The 20,375-nt window shown below is 37.9% G+C and overlaps 1 protein-coding gene across 1 annotated transcript in view; it reads right to left on the reverse strand.

Moving 5' to 3' along the window:
• Positions 1-12,547: 12,547 nt before the first annotated feature.
• The window catches only part of RHBDL2 (rhomboid like 2), an 85,486-nt gene continuing 77,658 nt past the window's right edge, over positions 12,548-20,375 (reverse strand). Inside the window, exon 9 of the mRNA XM_053707171.1 lies at positions 12,548-13,181. Coding sequence (XP_053563146.1) covers positions 13,002-13,181 — 180 coding nt within the window. The 3' untranslated portion in view covers positions 12,548-13,001. The remainder of the gene's footprint in view (positions 13,182-20,375) is intronic.

Raw genomic sequence — 20,375 nt, forward strand, 5'->3', positions numbered from 1 at the left:
AAGAAGAAAAAATTGTGTTTCATGTCCCTTTAAAGGAGTCCCTTTATTTTTTTCTTTTGTGATTCAGATAGAGCATGACATTTTAAATAACTTTCTAATTTACTCCTATTATCAAATTTTCTTCATTCTCTTGGCATCTTTATTTGAAATGCAAGAATGTATGTAAGTTTAGATGCCGGCCCATTTTTGGTGAACAACCTGGGTTGTTCTTGCTGATTGGTGGATAAATTAATCTACCAATTAAAAAAAGTGCTGTCCAGGGGTCTGAACCAAAAAAAGCTTAGATGCCTTCTTTTTCAAATAAAGAGAACGAAGAAAAATTGATAATAAGAGTAAATTAGAAAGTTGCTTAAAATGGCATGCTCTATCTAAATCACGAAAGAAAAAATTTGGGTTCAGTGTCCCTTTAATGAAAGTTTGCCTCAGTCTCATACAAAAAAATACTCAAATATGTTAGGAATGTTTTTTAACCTTCAGAAGATAATGAAGTTGTCCTTTAAGAAAGTACTAATGGGGAAAGTGAGAAGTAAATGGAGGAGTATATTTAGCTATACGCTATATTTTTTAACATAACGTTTGTTGAGTTGCATTCCCCTTCAGCTCATCCAAATCATTTTCATAATTCACTGAATTTATCACTACATTGTTTTAGTACTGCAGTGCAAACCAATGAAAATGCAAGTGCTTACTTGAGAAATCTTAGACATCAGTCTAAGATTTCTTTCTGCAATTATATAGGACTAATACAAATAATAATTGCTAGACTTGTGCATTCTGAATGCACAAAATCCCTCATTTTGCTGTATTCTTTGCCTTCATTTGAAGATGCAAAATAAGCAGAATAAAACAAACAAAGAAATGCAGGTTGATTCATCAGGCCATTAAAAATATTACTCTAAAATTGGAAAAAGCTTTTCTGCAGAAGGGAAAGGCTTCAGATTCACAGTTTTACACTATTCTATAGTGATCCAGTAATGTCCTAGCCAGTTACTATGTAAGCTTCACTTTTGTTCTTGACCCATTAAAAATAAATGTAAAAAAGTATTATAGTGCTGCTGCTGCTTGCTTGTAGCAGTAGCACTGCTGCTCCTCTGCTGCCCTGAAGACCTTCTCCATAGGAAATAAGGGGTTAATGAATTTACATTAACAAATTAATTATGTTGTCTAAATTTATCTGACTCCCATGAACTAATCTTAGATGAAACAAAAGATTTTTTTCCATGATGAACAATATGTACAAAACTAATTTTTGGTCTGCACACGTTTAAAGGGACAGTATACTCCAATTTTTATATACATGCATGCAATAGACAGAACTATAAAGAAGACTATGCACAGATACTGATCTAAAAATCTAGTATAAAACATCTAGTATAAAACCTTTTAAAATCTTACTTAATTTCTCCCAGTTTAGCATGGTTGATGAGGTTAGACTGGGACACCCACTAAAAGGGGCTGGGTAAACAAAAGAGCAAACACTTCCCCCCTCCCTGAATATGAAAAGACAGACAACATAAACAGGAGCCTACAGGAGTCTGTAAATGTGAGTATACATCTGACACTGTGGGGCTTGGTTAGGAGTCTGAAAATCAGCACAATGTTCTTAAAAAAATAAACAAAATTATACATTTTTGTAAAGATACTACCAGATGGGCTACATAAATGGATCATCTACAAAACATTTATGCAAAGAGAAATCAAATGTACGTACAATGTCCCTTTAATAAATACATTAATTTACAACTCTCCAAATAAGCCCTTGTAGCTTACTAACAATGACAAAGAGGTAAAATCTTTAGTGATTAATAAAGATAGTATTTAAGAAACAACATACAAATGAAAACAGACGTACACACAGCTTTCCATCACCTCACTATTGCTCGTTTACAGAAAGGAAAAGAAAGTGTAAGATACCAACACGAATGGAAAAAAGCAGAGGGAAAAGGTACAGATTTAACAAAAGTGTATGCAGTGTAAGAATAACATGAGATAGCTACATAGTAACATAGCAGATGAGGGTGAAAGAAGACAGAAGTCTATTGAGTTTAACCTACACTGATACTACCTAAGCTGACAATAGAACTTTAATTAATACAATTAGAAGGCTGACCCATTAAACACAAGCAACCCTATCCCTGAATTTGGATTTTAGCAAGACATGTATGTAAGCCATTTTGAAATGTATATAAGGTGTTGGCATTCACTACCTCCTTAGGCAAGGTGTTCCCCTATTTTATTGTTCTTATAGTAAAAAAAAAATTTATGCTGCTGATTAAATCTTCTTTTCTATAACCTTAAAAGGCTATACATTGTTGTAAACATTGCTGCCATAGAATGCTAAGCACCCATGAACGCCTCTGAGACTGCCTAGATTTACTCTTGAACAAAAAAATATAGAGAACCAAGCAAATGTGATAATAGAAGTAAATGTGAGTGTTCTTTAAAGTTGTATGTTCTATCTGAATCATGAAAGTATTACATTTTACTTTACTCTTTAATATTCCTTTACTGTATAATCCATGTTTTGTTCTCTACATTTTTTTATATATGTGTGACATTCATCTGTATTGATATGAAGGGGAACACTACATAAAGAAATAAAACACAGGATATAACACTTCTTCACTCCTTTTTTACTGACTTAATTGCATTTTTAATTACTTAGGGCTAGATTACAAGTGGAGCGCAAACATTTGCGCCAGAGTGATAAGGGGTATATAGTGAGGGTTTGCGATCATCGGGCTTGTATTAGGAGTTGAAAGTAAACACGATCGTGTGATTGCAATAGCGATTTACGCTAGAATCATTACCACAACTTCAGAGCTCTGGTTAACTGTTTCGCGAGCCTAAAAGGTTGCACAAAACACATCAAAAATACATTATAAAGTACAGTTACACTCATAACACCATCTAATAAAAAATATTACATTTATGAGGGCTGAAATATATAAGGTTTCAGATCCTAGAAAAAATAGGCTGCAAAGGGCTTTAACATACATATATATACCTCTCCAAAAATGGATATCTATATATGTGTACCATATTTATTTATGTATTTATTTATATGTGTATATATATACAGACATATATACTCATAAATACATATGTACACACATATATATATATATATATATACATACTGTATATATAAGTGCAATGGAGCCCTTCCCATTTAAGTAGATGAAAACATGTAAAAGTATATTTATGCAATATTCATATTTAATAAAGGTTTTAACTACGTATTTTCTGTAAATATTATACATTCCAAAGTTCTGCACATAGCAGAATATGTTCTTTGTATTTCTAAATAGATATTCTTATATATAGCTAGCTATACCTAATATAATTATATATATATACTGTGTATATATATATATATATATATATATATATATATATATATATATATATAGGTATAAATATAAATTGTACCAAAATACTATCAGATATATGTAGAAATATGTATTTATGAATACATTTAATATATTCTGTTATGTGCAGAACATTGGAATATGAAATATTCATATTGTCATGTTTGTTTAGCACAAATGAAAATATGCAATCGTGTTTGCGCCAGAGCGGGGGTGTTAGTTTTTTTTCCCCTACTTTTTTTCTCCACTCACTTCTATAAGAGAATACATGAATGCACACGCGATATTCTAACTTTGGATTTTTGCCTTAGTTGCGTTACTGCTAGAGCAAAAACAGTTTACTTTCCACTCATAATAACCGACAAGCACAAAAAGCTTACTTCTAACGCAATAAACGCCTAAGCGGGGGTGTTAATTTGCACTCCACCTGTAATCCGGCCCTTAATCGCATTTTTACTTCTAGTAACATAACGACTCCTAAAAGATGTTAAAAAAAAAAAAAAAAAAAAGACCACCACCAAAATGAGTGCATAAACATGAAGGAATACATGAGACAACTCGCTATAAAAGATTAGTCTATATTTTCCATTTTACAGATAACAGGGTTGATCACAATCTATAAGATATTTTCCATTAGAAATTTCTGATCGACCAAAAGAAAAGAGGAACCCTGAACCAAGGAAATGTGAGTCTCCCAACATGTTTTTCCTGTGATCCAACATGACAGAAGGAAAAGGAATGAGTTGAAGATGAGCACCGGTCTGTTATAAATTTAGTCTGAGCTGATCTGTCAGAGAAATAGATACTCCCTGAAATAATTTGGACCCCAGAAAAGAAACACGGGTCTGAAGAGTTAAAGGAACAGGAAACCCCAATTTTTCCTTTCATAATTCAGATAGAGCAAGCAATTTTTAACATTCAAAATTTACTTTTATTATCAAATTTTCTTCATTATCTTCGTATCCTTTGCTGAAGGAACAGCATTGTACTATTGACAGCTAGCTGAGCACATCTAGTTAGCCATTTATAGGAAACAAATGTATGTAGGCACCAATCACCAGCTAGCTCCCACTAGTGTAGGATATGTACATATTCATTTTCAACAATAGATACCAAGACAACAAAAAGTGTCTGAAAATGACATGCAATATATTATTCTTGCGATAATTAATTTGGACTTTCCTATCCCTTTAAGTAGCTGGGGTTTTTTTTATTTTCTAACCATGACTATGAAGCAGTTGAAGAACCCCTTGACTGTGGGACACAGGCAGATAAAAAGAAGGTGCCTGAACTAAATGTTTGTCCAAGTAAGGAACTATAGAGATCGCTGAACTCGAGCCACAGACAACAGAGCACTTAGGTAAACACTATGGGCAAGATTACAAGTCACACGTTTCCACCTGCGATATGGTCTTTTCGCAATCAATTTCCATTGCGCAGGTATTACAAGTCTTAAAAAATTGTGATTACGTGCAAGCATTCGCCTTTTATGCAACAATCCTTTCAGCACTTGAAGAGCTGTAATGCACGCAGAGTTTTTGCAACTGATTTGCCGTGCGATTTATAATCTTGCCCTATGGGCGCTGTCAACAGACTGAAAAGAAGGGCCTCACAATGATAATGCTTGTATAGGAAATCAAATTTTAGAAACCTGACATATTAATGGGGATATGTAAATAAGCATCTTTTAAGTCTATGGTAGACATAAACTTACCATCCTGCACTAAAGGAAGCAAAGTGCAAATTGTCTCCATCTCGAAAGTAGGAACGTTCAGAAAACAAAATTTATGCTTACCTGATAAATTTATTTCTCTTGTGGTGTATCCAGTCCACGGGTTCATCCATTACTGGGATATTCTCCTTCCCAACAGGAAGCTGCAAGAGGACATCCACAGCAGAGCTGTCTATATAGCTCCTCCCCTAACTGCCACCCCCAGTCATTCGACCGAAGACAAGCAAGAAAAAAGGAGAAACTATAGGGTGCAGTGGTGACTGTAGTTTAAAAATAAAAAACACCTGCCTTAAAATGACAGGGCGGGCCGTGGACTAGATACACCACAAGAGAAATAAATTTATCAGGTAAGCATAAATTTTGTTTTCTCTTGTAAAGGTGTATCCAGTCCACGGGTTCATCCATTACTTGTGGGATACCAATACCAAAGCTTTAGGACACGGATGAAGGGAGGGACAAGGCAGGCACTTAAATGGAAGGCACCACTGCCTGTAAGACCTTTCTCCCAAAAATAGCCTCCGAAGAAGCAAAAGTATTGAATTTCTAGAATTTAGAAAAAGTGTGAAGTGAAGACCAAGTCGCCGCCTTACAAATCTGTTCAACAGAGGCCTCATTTTTAAAAGCCCATGTGGAAGCCACTGCTCTAGTGGAATGAGCTGTAATTCTTTCAGGAGGCTGCTGGCCAGCAGTCTCATAAGCTAAGCGGATTATGCTTCTCAGCCAAAAAGAAAGAGAAGTTTCCGAAGCCTTTTGGCCTCTCCTCTGTCCAGAGTAGACAACAAACAAAGCAGATGTTTGACGAAAATCTTTCGTAGCTTGTAAATAAAACTTTAAAAGCACGAACCACATCAAGATTGTGTAAAAGACGTTCCTTCTTTGAGGAAGGATTAGGACATAATGAAGGAACAACAATCTCCTGATTGATGTTCTTATTAGATACAACCTTAGGAAGAAACCCAGGTTTGGTACGCAAAACTACCTTATCTGCATGGAAATTCAGATAAGGGGAATCACACTGTAAAGCAGAGAACTCCGAAACTCTTCGAGCCGAGGAGATAGCTACTAGAAACAGAACTTTCCAAGATAAAAGTTTAATTTCTATGGAATGCAAAGGTTCAAACGGAACCCCTTGAATAACTTTAAGAACTAAATTTAAACTCCATGGCAGAGCAACAGGTCTAAACACAGGCTTAATTCTAACTAAAGCCTGACAAAACGCCTAAACGTCTGGAACCTCAGCCAGACGTTTGTGCAAAAGAATAGACAGAGCAGAAATCTGTCCCTTTAAGGAACTAGCAGACAATCCTTTCTCCAATCCCTCTTGGAGAAAGGATAAGATTCTAGGAATCCTGACTTTACTCCATGAGTAACCCTTGGATTCACACCAATGAAGATATTTACACCATATCTTATGATAGATTTTCCTGGTGACAGGCTTTTGAGCCTGAATTAAGGTATCAATGACCGACTCGGAAAAACCACGCTTTGATAGAATCAAGCGTTCAATCTCCAAGCAGTCAGACGCAGAGAAATTAGATTTGGATGTTTGAAAGGACCTTGAAGTAGAAGGTCCTGCCTCAGCAGCAGAGTCCATGGTGGAAAGGATGACATGTCCACCAGATCAGTCCTGCGTGGCCACGCAGGAGCTATCAAAATCACCAAAGCTCTCTCCTGCTTGATCTTGGCAAACAGACGAAGAAGCAGAGGAAACGGTGGAAACACATAAGCCAGGCTGAAGGACTATCAGTGCTGCCTTAGGATCACTTGACCTGGACCCGTAACAAGGAAGCTTGGCGTTCTGACGAGATGCCATCAGATCCAGTTCTGGTTTGCCCCATAGTTGAATCAGCTGGGCAAATACCTCCGGATGGAGCTCCCACCCCCGGATGAAAAGTCTGCCGACTTAGAAAATCCGCCTCCCAGTTCTCTACACCTGGGATATGGATAGCTGAGAGATGGCAAGAGTGAACCTCTGCCCATAGAATTATCTTTGAAACCTCCAACATTGCCAGGGGGCTCCTTGTTCCCCCCTGATGGTTGATATAGGCTACAGTCGTGATGTTCTCTGACTGAAATCTGATGAACCTGACCGCAGCTAGTTGAGGTCAAGCCTGAAGAGCATTGAATATCGCTCTTAGTTCCAGAATGTTTATCGGAAGGAGGGCTTCCTCCTGAGTCCACGAACCCTGAGCCTTCAGGGAGTTCCAGACTGCGCCCCAGCCCAGAAGGCTGGCATCTGTTGTCACTATAGTCCATTCTGGCCTGCGGAAGCTCATTTCCCTGGACAGATGGAACCGAGATAGCCACCAGAGAAGAGAATCTCTGGTCTCTTGATCCAGATTTAGCAGAGGGGACAAATCTGTGTAATCCCCATTCCACTAATTGAGCATGCAAAGTTGCAGTGGTCTGAGATGTAGGTGGGCAAACGGAACTATGTCCATTGCCGCTACCATTAAGCCGATTACTTCCATACACTGAGCCACTGACGGCTGAGAAGTGGAATAAAGAGCACGGCAGGAAGTTAGAAGCTTTTACAACCTGACCTCTGTCAGAAAAATCTTCATTTCTACTGAATCTATCAGAGTTCCTAGGAAGGAAACTCTTGTGAGAGGGGAGAGAGAACTCTTTTCTTCATTCACCTTCCAACCATGAGACCTCAGGAATGCTAGAACAATGTCCATATGGGACTTGGCGATTTGAAAATTCGACGCCTGTATCAGAATGTCGTCTAGGTAAGAAGCCACCGCTATGCCTCATGGCCTTAGAACCGCCAGAAGGGACCCTAGAACCTTCGTAAAGATTCTTGGTGCCGTGGCTAACCCAAAGGGGAGAGCCACAAACTGGTAATGCCTGTCTAGGAAGGCAAACCTGAGAAACCGGTGATGATCTCTGTGTATCGGATGTATGTGGAGATAAGCATCCTTTAAGTCCATGGTAGTCATATATTGACACTCCTGGATCATAGGTAGGATGGTTCGAATAGTCTCCATCTTGAAGGATGGGACCCTGAGAAATTTGTTTAGGATCTTGAGATCCAAGATTGGTCTGAAAGTTCCCTCTTTTTTAGGAACTATAAACAGATTTGAATAGAATCCTTGCCCCTGTTCCTCCCTTGGAACTGGGTGGATCACTCCCATGACCAGAAGGTCTTGAACACAACGTAAGAATGCCTCTCTCTTTATCTGGTTTGCAGATAATTGTGAGAGATGAAATCTCCCTTTTGGAGATGAGGCTTTGAAATCCAGAAGATATCCCTGGGAAACAATCTCCAGAGCCCAGGGATACTGGACGTCTCTTGCCCAAGCCTGGGCAAAGAGAGAAAGTCTGCCCCCAACTAGACCCGGTCCCGGATCGGGGGCTACTCTTTCATGCTGTTTTAGAGGCAGCAGCAGGTTTTTTGGCCTGCTTTCCCTTGCTCCAAGCCTGGTTAGGTCTCCAGACTGGCTTGGACTGGGCAAAATTTCTTTCTTGTTTTGCAGTAGAGGAAGTTGAAGCTGCGCCACTCTAGAAGTTTCGAAAGGAACGAAAATTAGTCTGTTTGGTCCTTAATTTGTTGGACCTATCCTGGGGAAGGGCGTGGCCTTTTCCTCCAGTAATATCAGAAATGATCTCCTTCAGTCCAGGCCCGAATAGGGTCTGCCCTTTGAAGGTGATGTTGAGAAGCTTAGACTTTGAAGTAACGTCAGCTGACCAGGATTTAAGCCATAGCACCCTACGCGCCTGAATGGCAAAACCTGAATTCTTAGCCGTTAGCTTTGTTAAATGAAAAATGGTGTCAGAAATAAATGAATTGGCTAACTTAAGAGCTTTAAACCTGTCTAGGATATCATCCAACGGGGTCTCCACCTGTAGAGCCTCTTCAAGAGACTCGAACCAGAAAGACGCTGCAGCAGTGACTGGGGCAATGCATGCAAGAGGCTGGAGAATAAAACCTTGTTGTATAAAGATTTTCTTAAGGAAACTCTCTAATTTTTTATCCATTGGATCTAGGAAAGCACAACTGTCCTCGACGGGGATAGTTGTACGCTTAGCTAGGGTAGAGACTGCTCCCTCCACCTTAGGGACCGTCTGCCATGAGTCCCGTGTAGCGGCATTTATGGGAAACATCTTTTTAAAAGCAGGAGGGAGAGAGAACGGTACACCTGGTCTATCCCATTCCTTCGTAATGATTTCTGAAAACCTATTAGGGATTGGAAAAACATCAGTGTAAACCAGCACTGCAAAGTATTTGTCCATTTTACACACTTTCTCTGGGACTACAATGGTGTCACAGTTATCCAGAGTTGCTAAAACCTCCCTGAGCAACAAGCAGAGGTGTTCAAGCTTAAATTTAAATGCTGTCATTTCAGAGTCAGACTGAAGTAACGCCTTCCCTGAATCAGAAATGTCACCCACAGATAGAAGCTCTCCTGCTTCGGCTTCTCTACATTGTGAGGGTATATCAGACATAGCTACTAAAGCGTCAGAAAGCTCTGTATTTGTTCTAGCCCCAGAGTTGTCTCACTTTCCTTGTAACCCTGGCAGTTTGGACAATACCTCTGTGAGGGTATGATTCATAACTGCCGCCATGTCTCTTAAGGTAAACACATTGGACGCGCCAGATGTACTTGGCGTCACTTGCGCGGGAGATATAGGTTCTGACACATTGGGAGAGCTAGGTGGTTTAACCTCCCTTTTGTCAGTCTGAGAAACCTATTGTGATAAATCTTTAAAACCCATAATATGGTCTTTATAACTTATGGAAAGGTCAGTGCATTTGGTACACATTCTAAGAGGGGGTTCCACAATGGCTTCTAAACATAATGAACAAGGAGTTTCCTCTATGTCAGACATGTTTAACAGACTAGTAATGAGACCAGCAAGCTTGGAAAACACTTTAATAAATGTGAAAAAGCAATTAAACAAAAACGGTACTGTGCCTTTAAGAGAAAAAAACTATCACATAAACTGCAAAACAGTGTTAAAAAGTAGTAAACTCTACAAAATTTTTACAGTGTGTATAAGAGGCTAAAGCAGCATTGCACTCACTTGCAAATGGATGATTAACCCCTTAGGCCCCAAACCGGATTAGAAAAACGGTAAAACCATTAAAAAACAGTCAAACACACTGCCACAGCTCTGCTGTGGCTCCAACCTGCTCTTGCAGGATAAAAACCCTCTATAGCGGTCCTAGCTGCCAGAGGACTCCTTTAGGAAAGCTGGATGTCTCAGTCTGAATATCAACTGCGCATAAAGCGCGCAAAAATAGGCCCCTACCACCATGCACTCAAAGTCAGAGGGCCTTAAAAAAGTACTCCTAGGAGTAATCTAGCTAGCCATGTGGAAAACTAGGCCCCAAATAAAGATTTATCACCCTCAGAGAAAAAAAACGTTTTTTCAATAAACCATGCAAACGTTTTTACACTAAGTAATATGAGTATCAACAGGAATATTACCCTTTTTTGCAAGCATGATCCCAGTCATTGTTAAATCACTGTATCAGGCTTACCTTAAATATATCAGGCACTGTCAGCATTTTCTAAACCTTATAATCTCTCTAGAAAAAAATATACTGAACATACCTCAAAGCAGGTAATCTGCAGACCGTCCCCCCAACTGAAGTTTTCTTTCCATACTCTTCAGTTATGTGTGAGAACAGCAATGGACCTTAGTTACAAACCGCTAAGATCATCAAACCTCCAGGCAGAATTCTTCTTCCAATTTCTGCCTGAGAGTAAAACAGTACAACGCCGGTACCGTTTAAAAATAAACTTTTGATTGAAGGTAAAAACTACACTAAGTCACCACATCTCTCTTGATACTTCCTTTCTTGTCGAGAGCTGCAAGAGAATGACTGGGTGTGGCAGTTAGGGGAGGAGCTATATAGACAGCTCTGCTGTGGGTGTCCTCTTGCAGCTTCCTGTTGGGAAGGAGAATATCCCACAAGTAATGGATGAACCCGTGGACTGGATACACCTTTACAAGAGAAATCTGTTTAGGATTTTGAGATCCAAAGTACTATCGCACGAGCGAAAACAGTTTACTTTCAACTCATAATACGAGTAGCAACCAAACGAATTCAGAAATCCAACTTCTAGCGCAGTTAACGCTTGAGATGTAGCGTTAAATAGCGCTCCACTCATAATCTGGCCTCTAACAGGCAAAGTACCATGGATTATTGTAATATACAAAGGGCCAGAATAAAAGTGGAGCGCTATTGAGAAATCGATATTAGCGCTCCACTGAGTAATACCAGCGCACGCTAATCGGCTCTGGTATTACAAGTTCAAAGCAATGCGAACTCCCACCAACTTCAAAGTCCCAAATCTGCCTAGTTCAGTTTTTTTTATTAAAAAAATAAATAAAAGACTAATTTTGGAGCACTAATTGTTACCACGAGCTCGGTTATGGCTGATTATTTATTGCGCACCCGCAAATAACCCAAAATAATTCATTTTAAGATGCGTTATGTCAAATGCTGAACGTGTAAAATTAAAAAAATAAATACATTTTATTAGCAGACACTTTATTTATTTATTAAACATGTCATGATGTTGCAAATTTGCATCTATGGTGACTTTATTGCTGTGAGAACTGAACTGCATAATGACAATCACACTAGCCACCAATGAACAGTTAGAAACTGAACTCAGCTAGGTACAGTCTTACCAATATAACTTCAATTTAAAATTTGCATTTAGGGTTATGGTCTAGGCATAGGTTACATATAATCTGGTTTAAAGGGATAGTCTAGTCTAGTTAAAATTAAACTTTCATGATTCAGATAGGACATGCAATTTTAAACAACTTTCCAGTTTACTTTTATCATCAACTTTGCTTTATTCTCTTGGTATTCTTTGTTGAAAGCTAAACCTAGGTAGGCACATATGCCAATTCCTAAGCACTTGAAGGCCACCTCTTATCGCAGTGCATTTTGACAGTTTTTCACAGCTAGATAGCACTAGGTTCATGTGTTCCTATAGATAACATTGCCCCCTCCCAACCCCCTCCCTTTTGAGTTATTTATCAGTCAGCACTGATTGGCTAAAATGCAAGTCTGTCAAAAGAACTGAAACAAGAGGGCAGTCTGCAGAGGCTTAGATACAAGGTAATCACAGAAGTAAAAAGTATATTAAAATAACCATGTTGGTTATGCAAAACTGGGGCATGGGTAATAAAGGTATTATCTATCTTTTTAAACAATAAACATTTTCAAGTAGACTGCCCATTTAAAAGGTAGGAGTAAGCATTAAATCTACCATGTAAAATATAACATTTAATTTAAAAAAAAAAAAAACATTTCCCTTATGTATGGATGTTAAAAGGAATTCCCAATGTTTTATTTTATCTGTTGTCCAGCTGAAATTGAACTGAAAAGATGCTTCAAATTATTTTTTATAAAACTACCACAGCTTAACTATGTTCTAAAAATAAGTTTCAAAGAAAAAAGAAAAAGATAATAAAATTCATGTTTTATGATACCAACTTTATTTGAATTGCAACAGTGGCATCCACACCGTGGAAGAAATAATACTGACTCTGAGCTGAGCTGTACTAGGCCACATATTTAAGAGGCAGAAGAAACATGTTTTTTTGGAAGTAAGTAAATCCCTTTAAAATGTATTTTCATTTCAGATACATGCTCAAATGACAGTCTGTACAAGTCATCATCTTTACCATGACTGGAAGTATATATTTTCCTGCTCTTCTTCAACAGTGAAGTCCTTTTTCTGCTATAAAAAAATCAAAAAGTGGTAGAATCTTGTAGATGAGACGCGCTGCTATTCTCTTCCAAATAACAATGCGCCTCTAATTTCTGGCATCCAGCAGTGTCGGAAATGTATAACTAAAAATAGAAGTTTCTTTCAATTTACATATCAAGAAAGTACATTTAAGGCCCTTTTCAGGCCCAGAACAAGTCATGATGCTGGTGACAAGAAGATATTAAAAAATACTGCAAATATTATAAACGCTACATAAGCAGCAATACAGATCCAGAACCTGGGGTCTTTTATTAAGTTTTTATCAAAGCAGGTGAAGACAGTGTAACCAATTGACATTCCAGCCAGGAAACCAGCAAGGTGAGCCACAAATGAAACCTAAAATGGGAGTAGAAACACACAGATGTAAATGTATATTTTATTACAATCATAATTAGTGTTTGATGTTGTGTTATATACACAGTGTCCTAAAAAAAACACAAAGCTACACCATTTTACATTAAAATAAAGAGTGCTGCATTTAGAAACAGGTTGTTTATTTGCCATTAGAAATGTATCATTCCATACCACTCCACTGAAGAATACCCAAGTGCATGTGGTCCCATTGTGGTGTTTTGTCTATTATAAACATCTACTGGGGTTTTAGCCATACATCTATTAAAAGGAACATGAATGTCAAAATTACCCTTTCACAAGTCAGATAGTGCACACCATTTTTTAACACTTTCCAATTTACTTTTTACTTTGTTCCCTTGATAGGCTTTGCTGAACAGCATACCTAGATAGGCATGGCAGAGTGCACGTGTATTGAGAACTATATGGCTGCAGTGTTTGCAGCAATGTTTTTGCAAGAAAAACTACTGCCATATAATAATAATAATAATAATATAAAGATACATACCCACTCCTAAACCTACCTAGTATGATCTTCAATGAAGAATACCAACAAGTACATTTGATAACAGATGTAAATCTGAGGGCTTTTTTGTGCTTTATCTGCATGCTCTGTCATGAAAGTTTAATGTTGAATTTCATGTCCCATGTTGTAATATGCATGTGACAAATAATGACACATTCAAGCATAATATCCAAATTCTGATTTAGGCCATAATTGTCGTGCTCAGTACACTTATATAAACAACTTTATCCAATGCATTTCATTTAAGCCTTATCATCATTACTCACTGTTTGTAAAAAGGGAAATTAATGGTATGTAACAATCTATGGTTTAGGCATAGCTAATATAAATGGTTAATTATACATGTAGATTTTAATATGACATTATAATCTGAAAATGAACGGTTCACCTACCATAGTAAGAAGTCCCACAGTGAATTTAAATGAAATAGTTAAACCATCAGACACCATTTTATATATCACCAAAATGAAGAATATGTCTATATCTTGGCTTATACACATCACATCACATTAGATCCCTGTCCTCTAAAACGATTGGAAAGCATTAAAGACTCCCCTTTTTATCACCTTAAAGAAGACTCCCGTTACAGATATCCTCATTCTTAGTAAATGTCCATCAGTGGGTGATTAGTTAGGGAAGTAAACCTGGTCAGTATTAGGATAGGAGGATGAGACTGGTATAGAATGAACCCTGAGAACATCTGGAACTATAAATATTTTTAGCGTTTATGCCTTGACAAAGCATAGTACAATTTAAGTTAAAATAGTACTATTTGCAGGGGAGAGACCATTTTTTGTGAGAAACCCCCCCCCCCCCCAGATTATTTGGATTTGGTTTCCTCTAAGCGTGATCTGTTAATCCATGCAATGATTTACCATTCTCTGTGTTTTTGTCTGGACTATAAAAAAAATAGACTATGGTTTTTTAATCATAAAAGCCCATAACACAATTAGGTAAACACATTCTGGGACAGTCCATAATACTACTTTGTCCTTATTTATAACAAAATATGATTGAATATGAATTGAAGTTCTGCAAGGCTCTATTGAGTAATAGCTTCCATAAATATGACTTTAAGGCCTCTAGTTATCAACGTGTCTACTTACCTGCCATCGCCGGCCCCAATACGCCCGCCTAAGCTCGCCTACCATCGCCGCCGTGGACCTGAATAATCTCGCCAAAGTTATCAATAAAGCTGTCAAAAAGCCGCGCACCAAGTACGGGGCGATGAGCAGCGGACTGTGATAGTTATCACTCATCCAATCTTGCTGCTCTTCGGCTTTTTTCCAGCTTTATTGCTAGCCTGTCACTAAGCACTCACACTAAACTACACTGTTCTGCCCCCTAAACCGGCGCCCCCGGAGCCCCCCGCAACTAAATAAAGTTATTAACCCCTAAACCGTCGCTCCCGGACACTGCAGCAACTATAATAAATGTATTAACCCCTAAACCGCCGCTCCCGGAGCCCACCGCCACCTACATTATACCTAGTAACCCCTATCCTGCCCCCTCTATACCGCCGCCACCTATAATAAATGTATTAACCCCTATTGTGCCGATCCCAGACCCCGCCGCAACTAAATAAATTGTTTAACCCCTAAACCGCTGCTCCCGGACCCCTCTGTCACCTATATTAAACTTATTAACCCCTAATCTGCCCCCCCTACACCGTCGCCACCTATAGTAAATTTATTAACCCCCTATCCTGCCCCCCTATACTGCCGCAACCTATTATAAAATTATTAACCCCTAAACCTAAGTCTAACCCTAACACCCCCCTAACTTAAATATTAATTAAATACATCTAAATATTATAACTCTTATTAACTAAATTTTAATCCTATTTAAAACTAAATACTTACCTGTAAAATAAACCCTAATATGGCTACAATATAACGAATAATTATATTGTATCTATTTTAGGATTTATTTTTATTTTACAGGCAAATTTCAATTTATTTTAACTAGGTACAATAGCTATTAAATAGTTATTAACTATTTAATAGCTACCTAGCTAAAATAAAGATAAATTTACAGGTAAAATAAAAACTAACCTAAGTTACAATTACACCTAACACTACACTATCATTACATACATACACATAAAAGAGCCCACGCATTGTTAGGCTCTTTTTAATCCTCCAATATGTGAAAAATAAAAAAAAATAAAAAATAGACTCTGAAGGATCAGGTTGCTGAATTTTTGTTTTATCCCTCCAAGCCTACCCATTACCATTGGGAGGTCTGAATTCGAAAAAAGAAGAAAAGAAAGAAAAAAAGAAAGAGAAAAAAAAAGGGAAAAGGGAAGGGGGGGGGATTTCTCCCTCTCCTCCATTCGGTCCTCCTCTCCTACCACAATTCTAACTGTACCAGTTCAGAATTCCTGAATGGAAATATTAGATTCTCTACCTCGTTTGCTGGGTGACTTTTGATGAAAACTGACCATTTCTTGAAAAATATTTTTATGTCCTCCTCATTGTCCATACTGACATCTCTTTGTTCTAAAATACATTGCTTTTTAAGGCAATTTTTTACTTCTAGCAACATTGGGGTTCTGCGGTTTTTCCAGCGTTTAAAAATTAAATATCTGACTACTAGAATTGTAAGGATTACTAGTTTTTCCTGAGTGTTGTTCTTCCCCATGCGTCAGACAGAAGACAATTTGCGCCAGTGTGAGATCCAGAGGGGAGATCCCCAGTATGTTCCTAAGCCAATATTGGACCTTTTTCCATAATAGGCTGATTTTCGGGCAGCCCCAGATCATATGTTTTAGATCTGCTGCTGGATACGCGCACTTTGGGCATTTGTTAAAATTCAAGTTATGTAATTTATAACCCTTCTCAGGGGTAAAATATGCTTTATGTAACATTTTGACATGCGCCTCTCTCCACGTTGCAGAGAGTGTGGCCTGATAAACTTTATTTATGGATTTTTTAATAAACTGTGGGTCTATTCTATTGGGGACAATTAGTCTATTCCACTCAGAGGCCATCTGCCCCAGGATAGGAGTTCCCTTGATACCAATCAGAGAGAGGTAGCAATATGAAATTGAGATATAACCGCCCCTGGTTAATGTTAGCCAATTTTCCATTTTGCCCATGCCCCAGTCCCAGCCTACCTCTCTAACTAGTTCTGCAGTATAGTGCCTTAGTTGTAAGTATGCAAAAAATTGATCGTTCGCTATCTTAAATTCCCCTTTTAGTTCCTCAAACGATTTCACACACTTTGTGTCTAAGTTAAGAAGTTGTTGCACTGTTTTCAGGTCTAAATCGTACCATTTAGCGAAAACTGTCGAGTTCAGACCTGGGTGAAACTCAGGGTTCCTTCTAATTGGGAGGAACTGTGAGACTTTACAATTAACTTTTAAAAGGTTGGCAATCTTCCACCATGCTTTAATGGGATTAAAGATAATTTTGCATTTCTTGATTCCAATAGGTAATGCTTTTGGTTCACAGTGAGTCAGTCCTGTTGGATGAAAAGGAAGACAGATACTTTCATCTAATAGAATGTTAGTTACATAATTTTTAGCGTTAACCCAATCTGTTACCGTGCGCGCGAGGAATGCTAAATTATAGAGTCTTATATCTGGGAGAGCCAATCCTCCGAACTCCTTCCCCACAGAAAGTTTGGGGATTGATATCCTGGATCTCTTCCCCTGCCATAAAAAGTTTCTAACTGTAGAGTTAAGTAATCGGATATCTTTTTCGTACATAAATAAAGGGATATTCTGTAACACATATAGTAGTTTTGGGAGGAGGACCATCTTGTATAATGCAATTCTCCCAGAGAGAGAAATTGGTAGACTGAACCAGGTTTTCAATTTCTCATAGATAATTGTCAGTATTGCTGATATGTTGAGTTTGTATAAGTCTGACGGATTAACTGGAATATTAATACCTAGATATTTAAATGATGTTGTTACTTCCTTAAATGGGCAATTGCTTATTGAATCTATCCTCCTTTTCAGCCAGAAGATTTCTTATTCTGATGCATTTATTTTATATCCCGAGAAGCTTCCAAAACTATCAATTATATGCATAAGTTTGGGAATGTTAGTCTTTGTATTCACAATATACAGAAGGATGTCATCAGCATATAACGCAATTTTTAATTCATAATTAGATATTCTGACTCCTTGCAAGGACTGTCTGATCATGATTGCCAAAGGTTCTATGGCTATATCGAATAAGAGAGGGGATAGTGGGCACCCCTGTCTCGTACCCCTCTGAATCTCAACTACTGTGGATGAAAGATTATTGACTATTAGGTTTGTCCTAGACATTTTATACAGATTTTCTATGAAGTTCCGGAACTTGCCTGAGAATCCAAATTTATCTAACGATGTGAAAATATGAGTAAAATAAACTGAGTCTAAAGCCTTTTCTGCGTCAATTACGACTATGGCAAGGTCAGAGGCACCCGTCATTTCTTCCTCACTGTCTAGCTTTTGAGAAAAAAAATTCAAAAATTGTCAGCACTTCTCTAATTTTTGAGGCAGAGTTACGATTCTTCAAAAAACCTGCTTGATCTCTATGAATGATATGTGTTAAACTGCTTTGGAGTCTTTCTGCTAAAATTGAAGCCAGAATTTTATATTCTGAGTTCAAGAGGGCTATGGGACGATACGACTCCCTTTGGGTTGGATATTTGCCTGGTTTCAGAATTAATGTTGTTTAAGAGGCTGAGAAACTTGCTGGGACAGATTTACCGTTAACATAAAAGTCATTGTAAAGATTACATAAGCAAGAAGCTACCTCTGGAGCTAGGACCTTATAAATCTCATTAGGCAGCCCATCTGGGCCTGCAGCTTTATTGAGTGAAATCCCTGCAATCGTTTTATTAACTTCCTCCTCTGAGATTGGTTTATTTAATTTGGTGATTAGATCCTCTGGGACTGTGGGGCAATTTAGCTTGCTCCAAAACTCCCTGGATTGCTCACTGTCAGTGGTTCTTAAAGAATAGATGTCATTATAATAATTTGTAAAAATCTCTAATATGTCTTCTGGGTTTGTATACGTCTGCTCTTCTTGTTGTATTCTGTCTATCAGTGGGGACTTTTTTTCTCCCTTAACTAAATTGGCTAATAGTTTGCCTGACTTGTTTCCAAAGCGATACATTTTTGCCCGAAATCTGAGATCTTTTTGGGTTTCCATGAGGAGTATTAGGGCATCTCTTTCCTTTTTAGCCTTAATGTACTTGGCCCAGTTAAAGGATGACTTTTTTAAGAGAAAACAATTATAAGAATTAACCACAAAGTTAATGGCTTCTTTCTCTCTTTTTCTTAGAATCTTAGTTATCTTGGCAACATATGCTGTTATTTCGCCTCTAATGACTGCTTTTGCAGCCCCCCAAAAGATTTCCGGTCTGTCAATGTATTCCATATTAAATTGTATATATTCTTTAAATTTATCATTTAGGTGTTTTTTAAATTTTAAATCGTTTACTAGATGATATGGAAACCTAAATCTTAAAGGAGCTTCCCTTGGGCTATTTAATTGGATCTCGAGAAAAATAGGAGCGTGATCTGAGATAACTATAGGGGTGATTCCTACCTTTATTTTTCTTGAACAGAGTTTCTCATCTATTAAAAATAAGTCTATTCTAGAGAGTGTTTTATGCACCCTAGAAAGACAAGTAAATTCCCGCAGATCGGGGTTATGTACTCGCCATATGTCTCTAACCGATAAGTTCTGATAGATTTTCTTGAATATTTTTGTTTCTAGTTTGTCCTTTTTATTTTTAAGTTGCTTACTGTTATACCTTACCCTGTATAGTGGAGACTGCGGGGCCATATTAAAGTCCCCTCCCAGGACCAGATAGCCCTCCGAGTGCAACAAGACCATAGATTGAATTAAATTCCAGAATTCATAATCTAGCTCATTGGGTACATATATATTTAATAAAGTATATGTTTGTTTAGAGATTCGGGTTTTCATCATCAAAAATCTCCCCTCTGGATCTCTCCTTATTTGTAGGATCTCTGCATCTAACCTTTTGCCTAATAATATTGCCACTCCCCTCTTTCTTCCGATACTAGGTGAGGCTTCCACCTCCTTAATCCAGGAGCCCTTAAGTTTCATTGTTTCTTCCATGCCCAAGTGTGTTTCCTGGAAAAACATTATGTCAGCTTGCAACTTGCGCATGTGAGAGACAATGGCTTTCCTTTTTATGGGAGTTGTTATTCCTCCTATGTTCCATGATATTATCTTAAACTTATCAAGAGAGTTTGTCATCTATCTTTGAGTAATATGCTTCCGAGAGGCGGAGAGAGAGAGGGAGGGAACGGGAGGGGTAGGAGGAAGGGGGGGGGGAAGAAAGGAGAGAGAGAAAGAGAAAAAAAAAAAAAAAAAAGGGGGAAACAAAGGAAATCTGGAAACTCAATTATATGAAAAGGGAGAGAAACCTGCCCTCCCTTTTTTCTCTTTTTCTCCCTAACCGCGGGGGGGTCATTCACCATTAACTGTAAGTTTGTTATTAAAATCATAATGTGCCTGACAAAAGATAACGTAAATCTCTATAAAAAAAAAAAAAAAAATATTTTCTTTTTTTCCCCTTTTGGGTCAAAGTTCCCTTATACACAGGAGAATTTATCTTGCTGTTTCTAAATCAGTTAGAAATCTCTCTGCATCTTTTGAATTGTCAAATATGAATGT

The sequence above is a fragment of the Bombina bombina genome, chromosome 3, assembly GCF_027579735.1.
Source record: "Bombina bombina isolate aBomBom1 chromosome 3, aBomBom1.pri, whole genome shotgun sequence".
NCBI classification, from domain to species: Eukaryota; Metazoa; Chordata; class Amphibia; order Anura; family Bombinatoridae; genus Bombina; species Bombina bombina.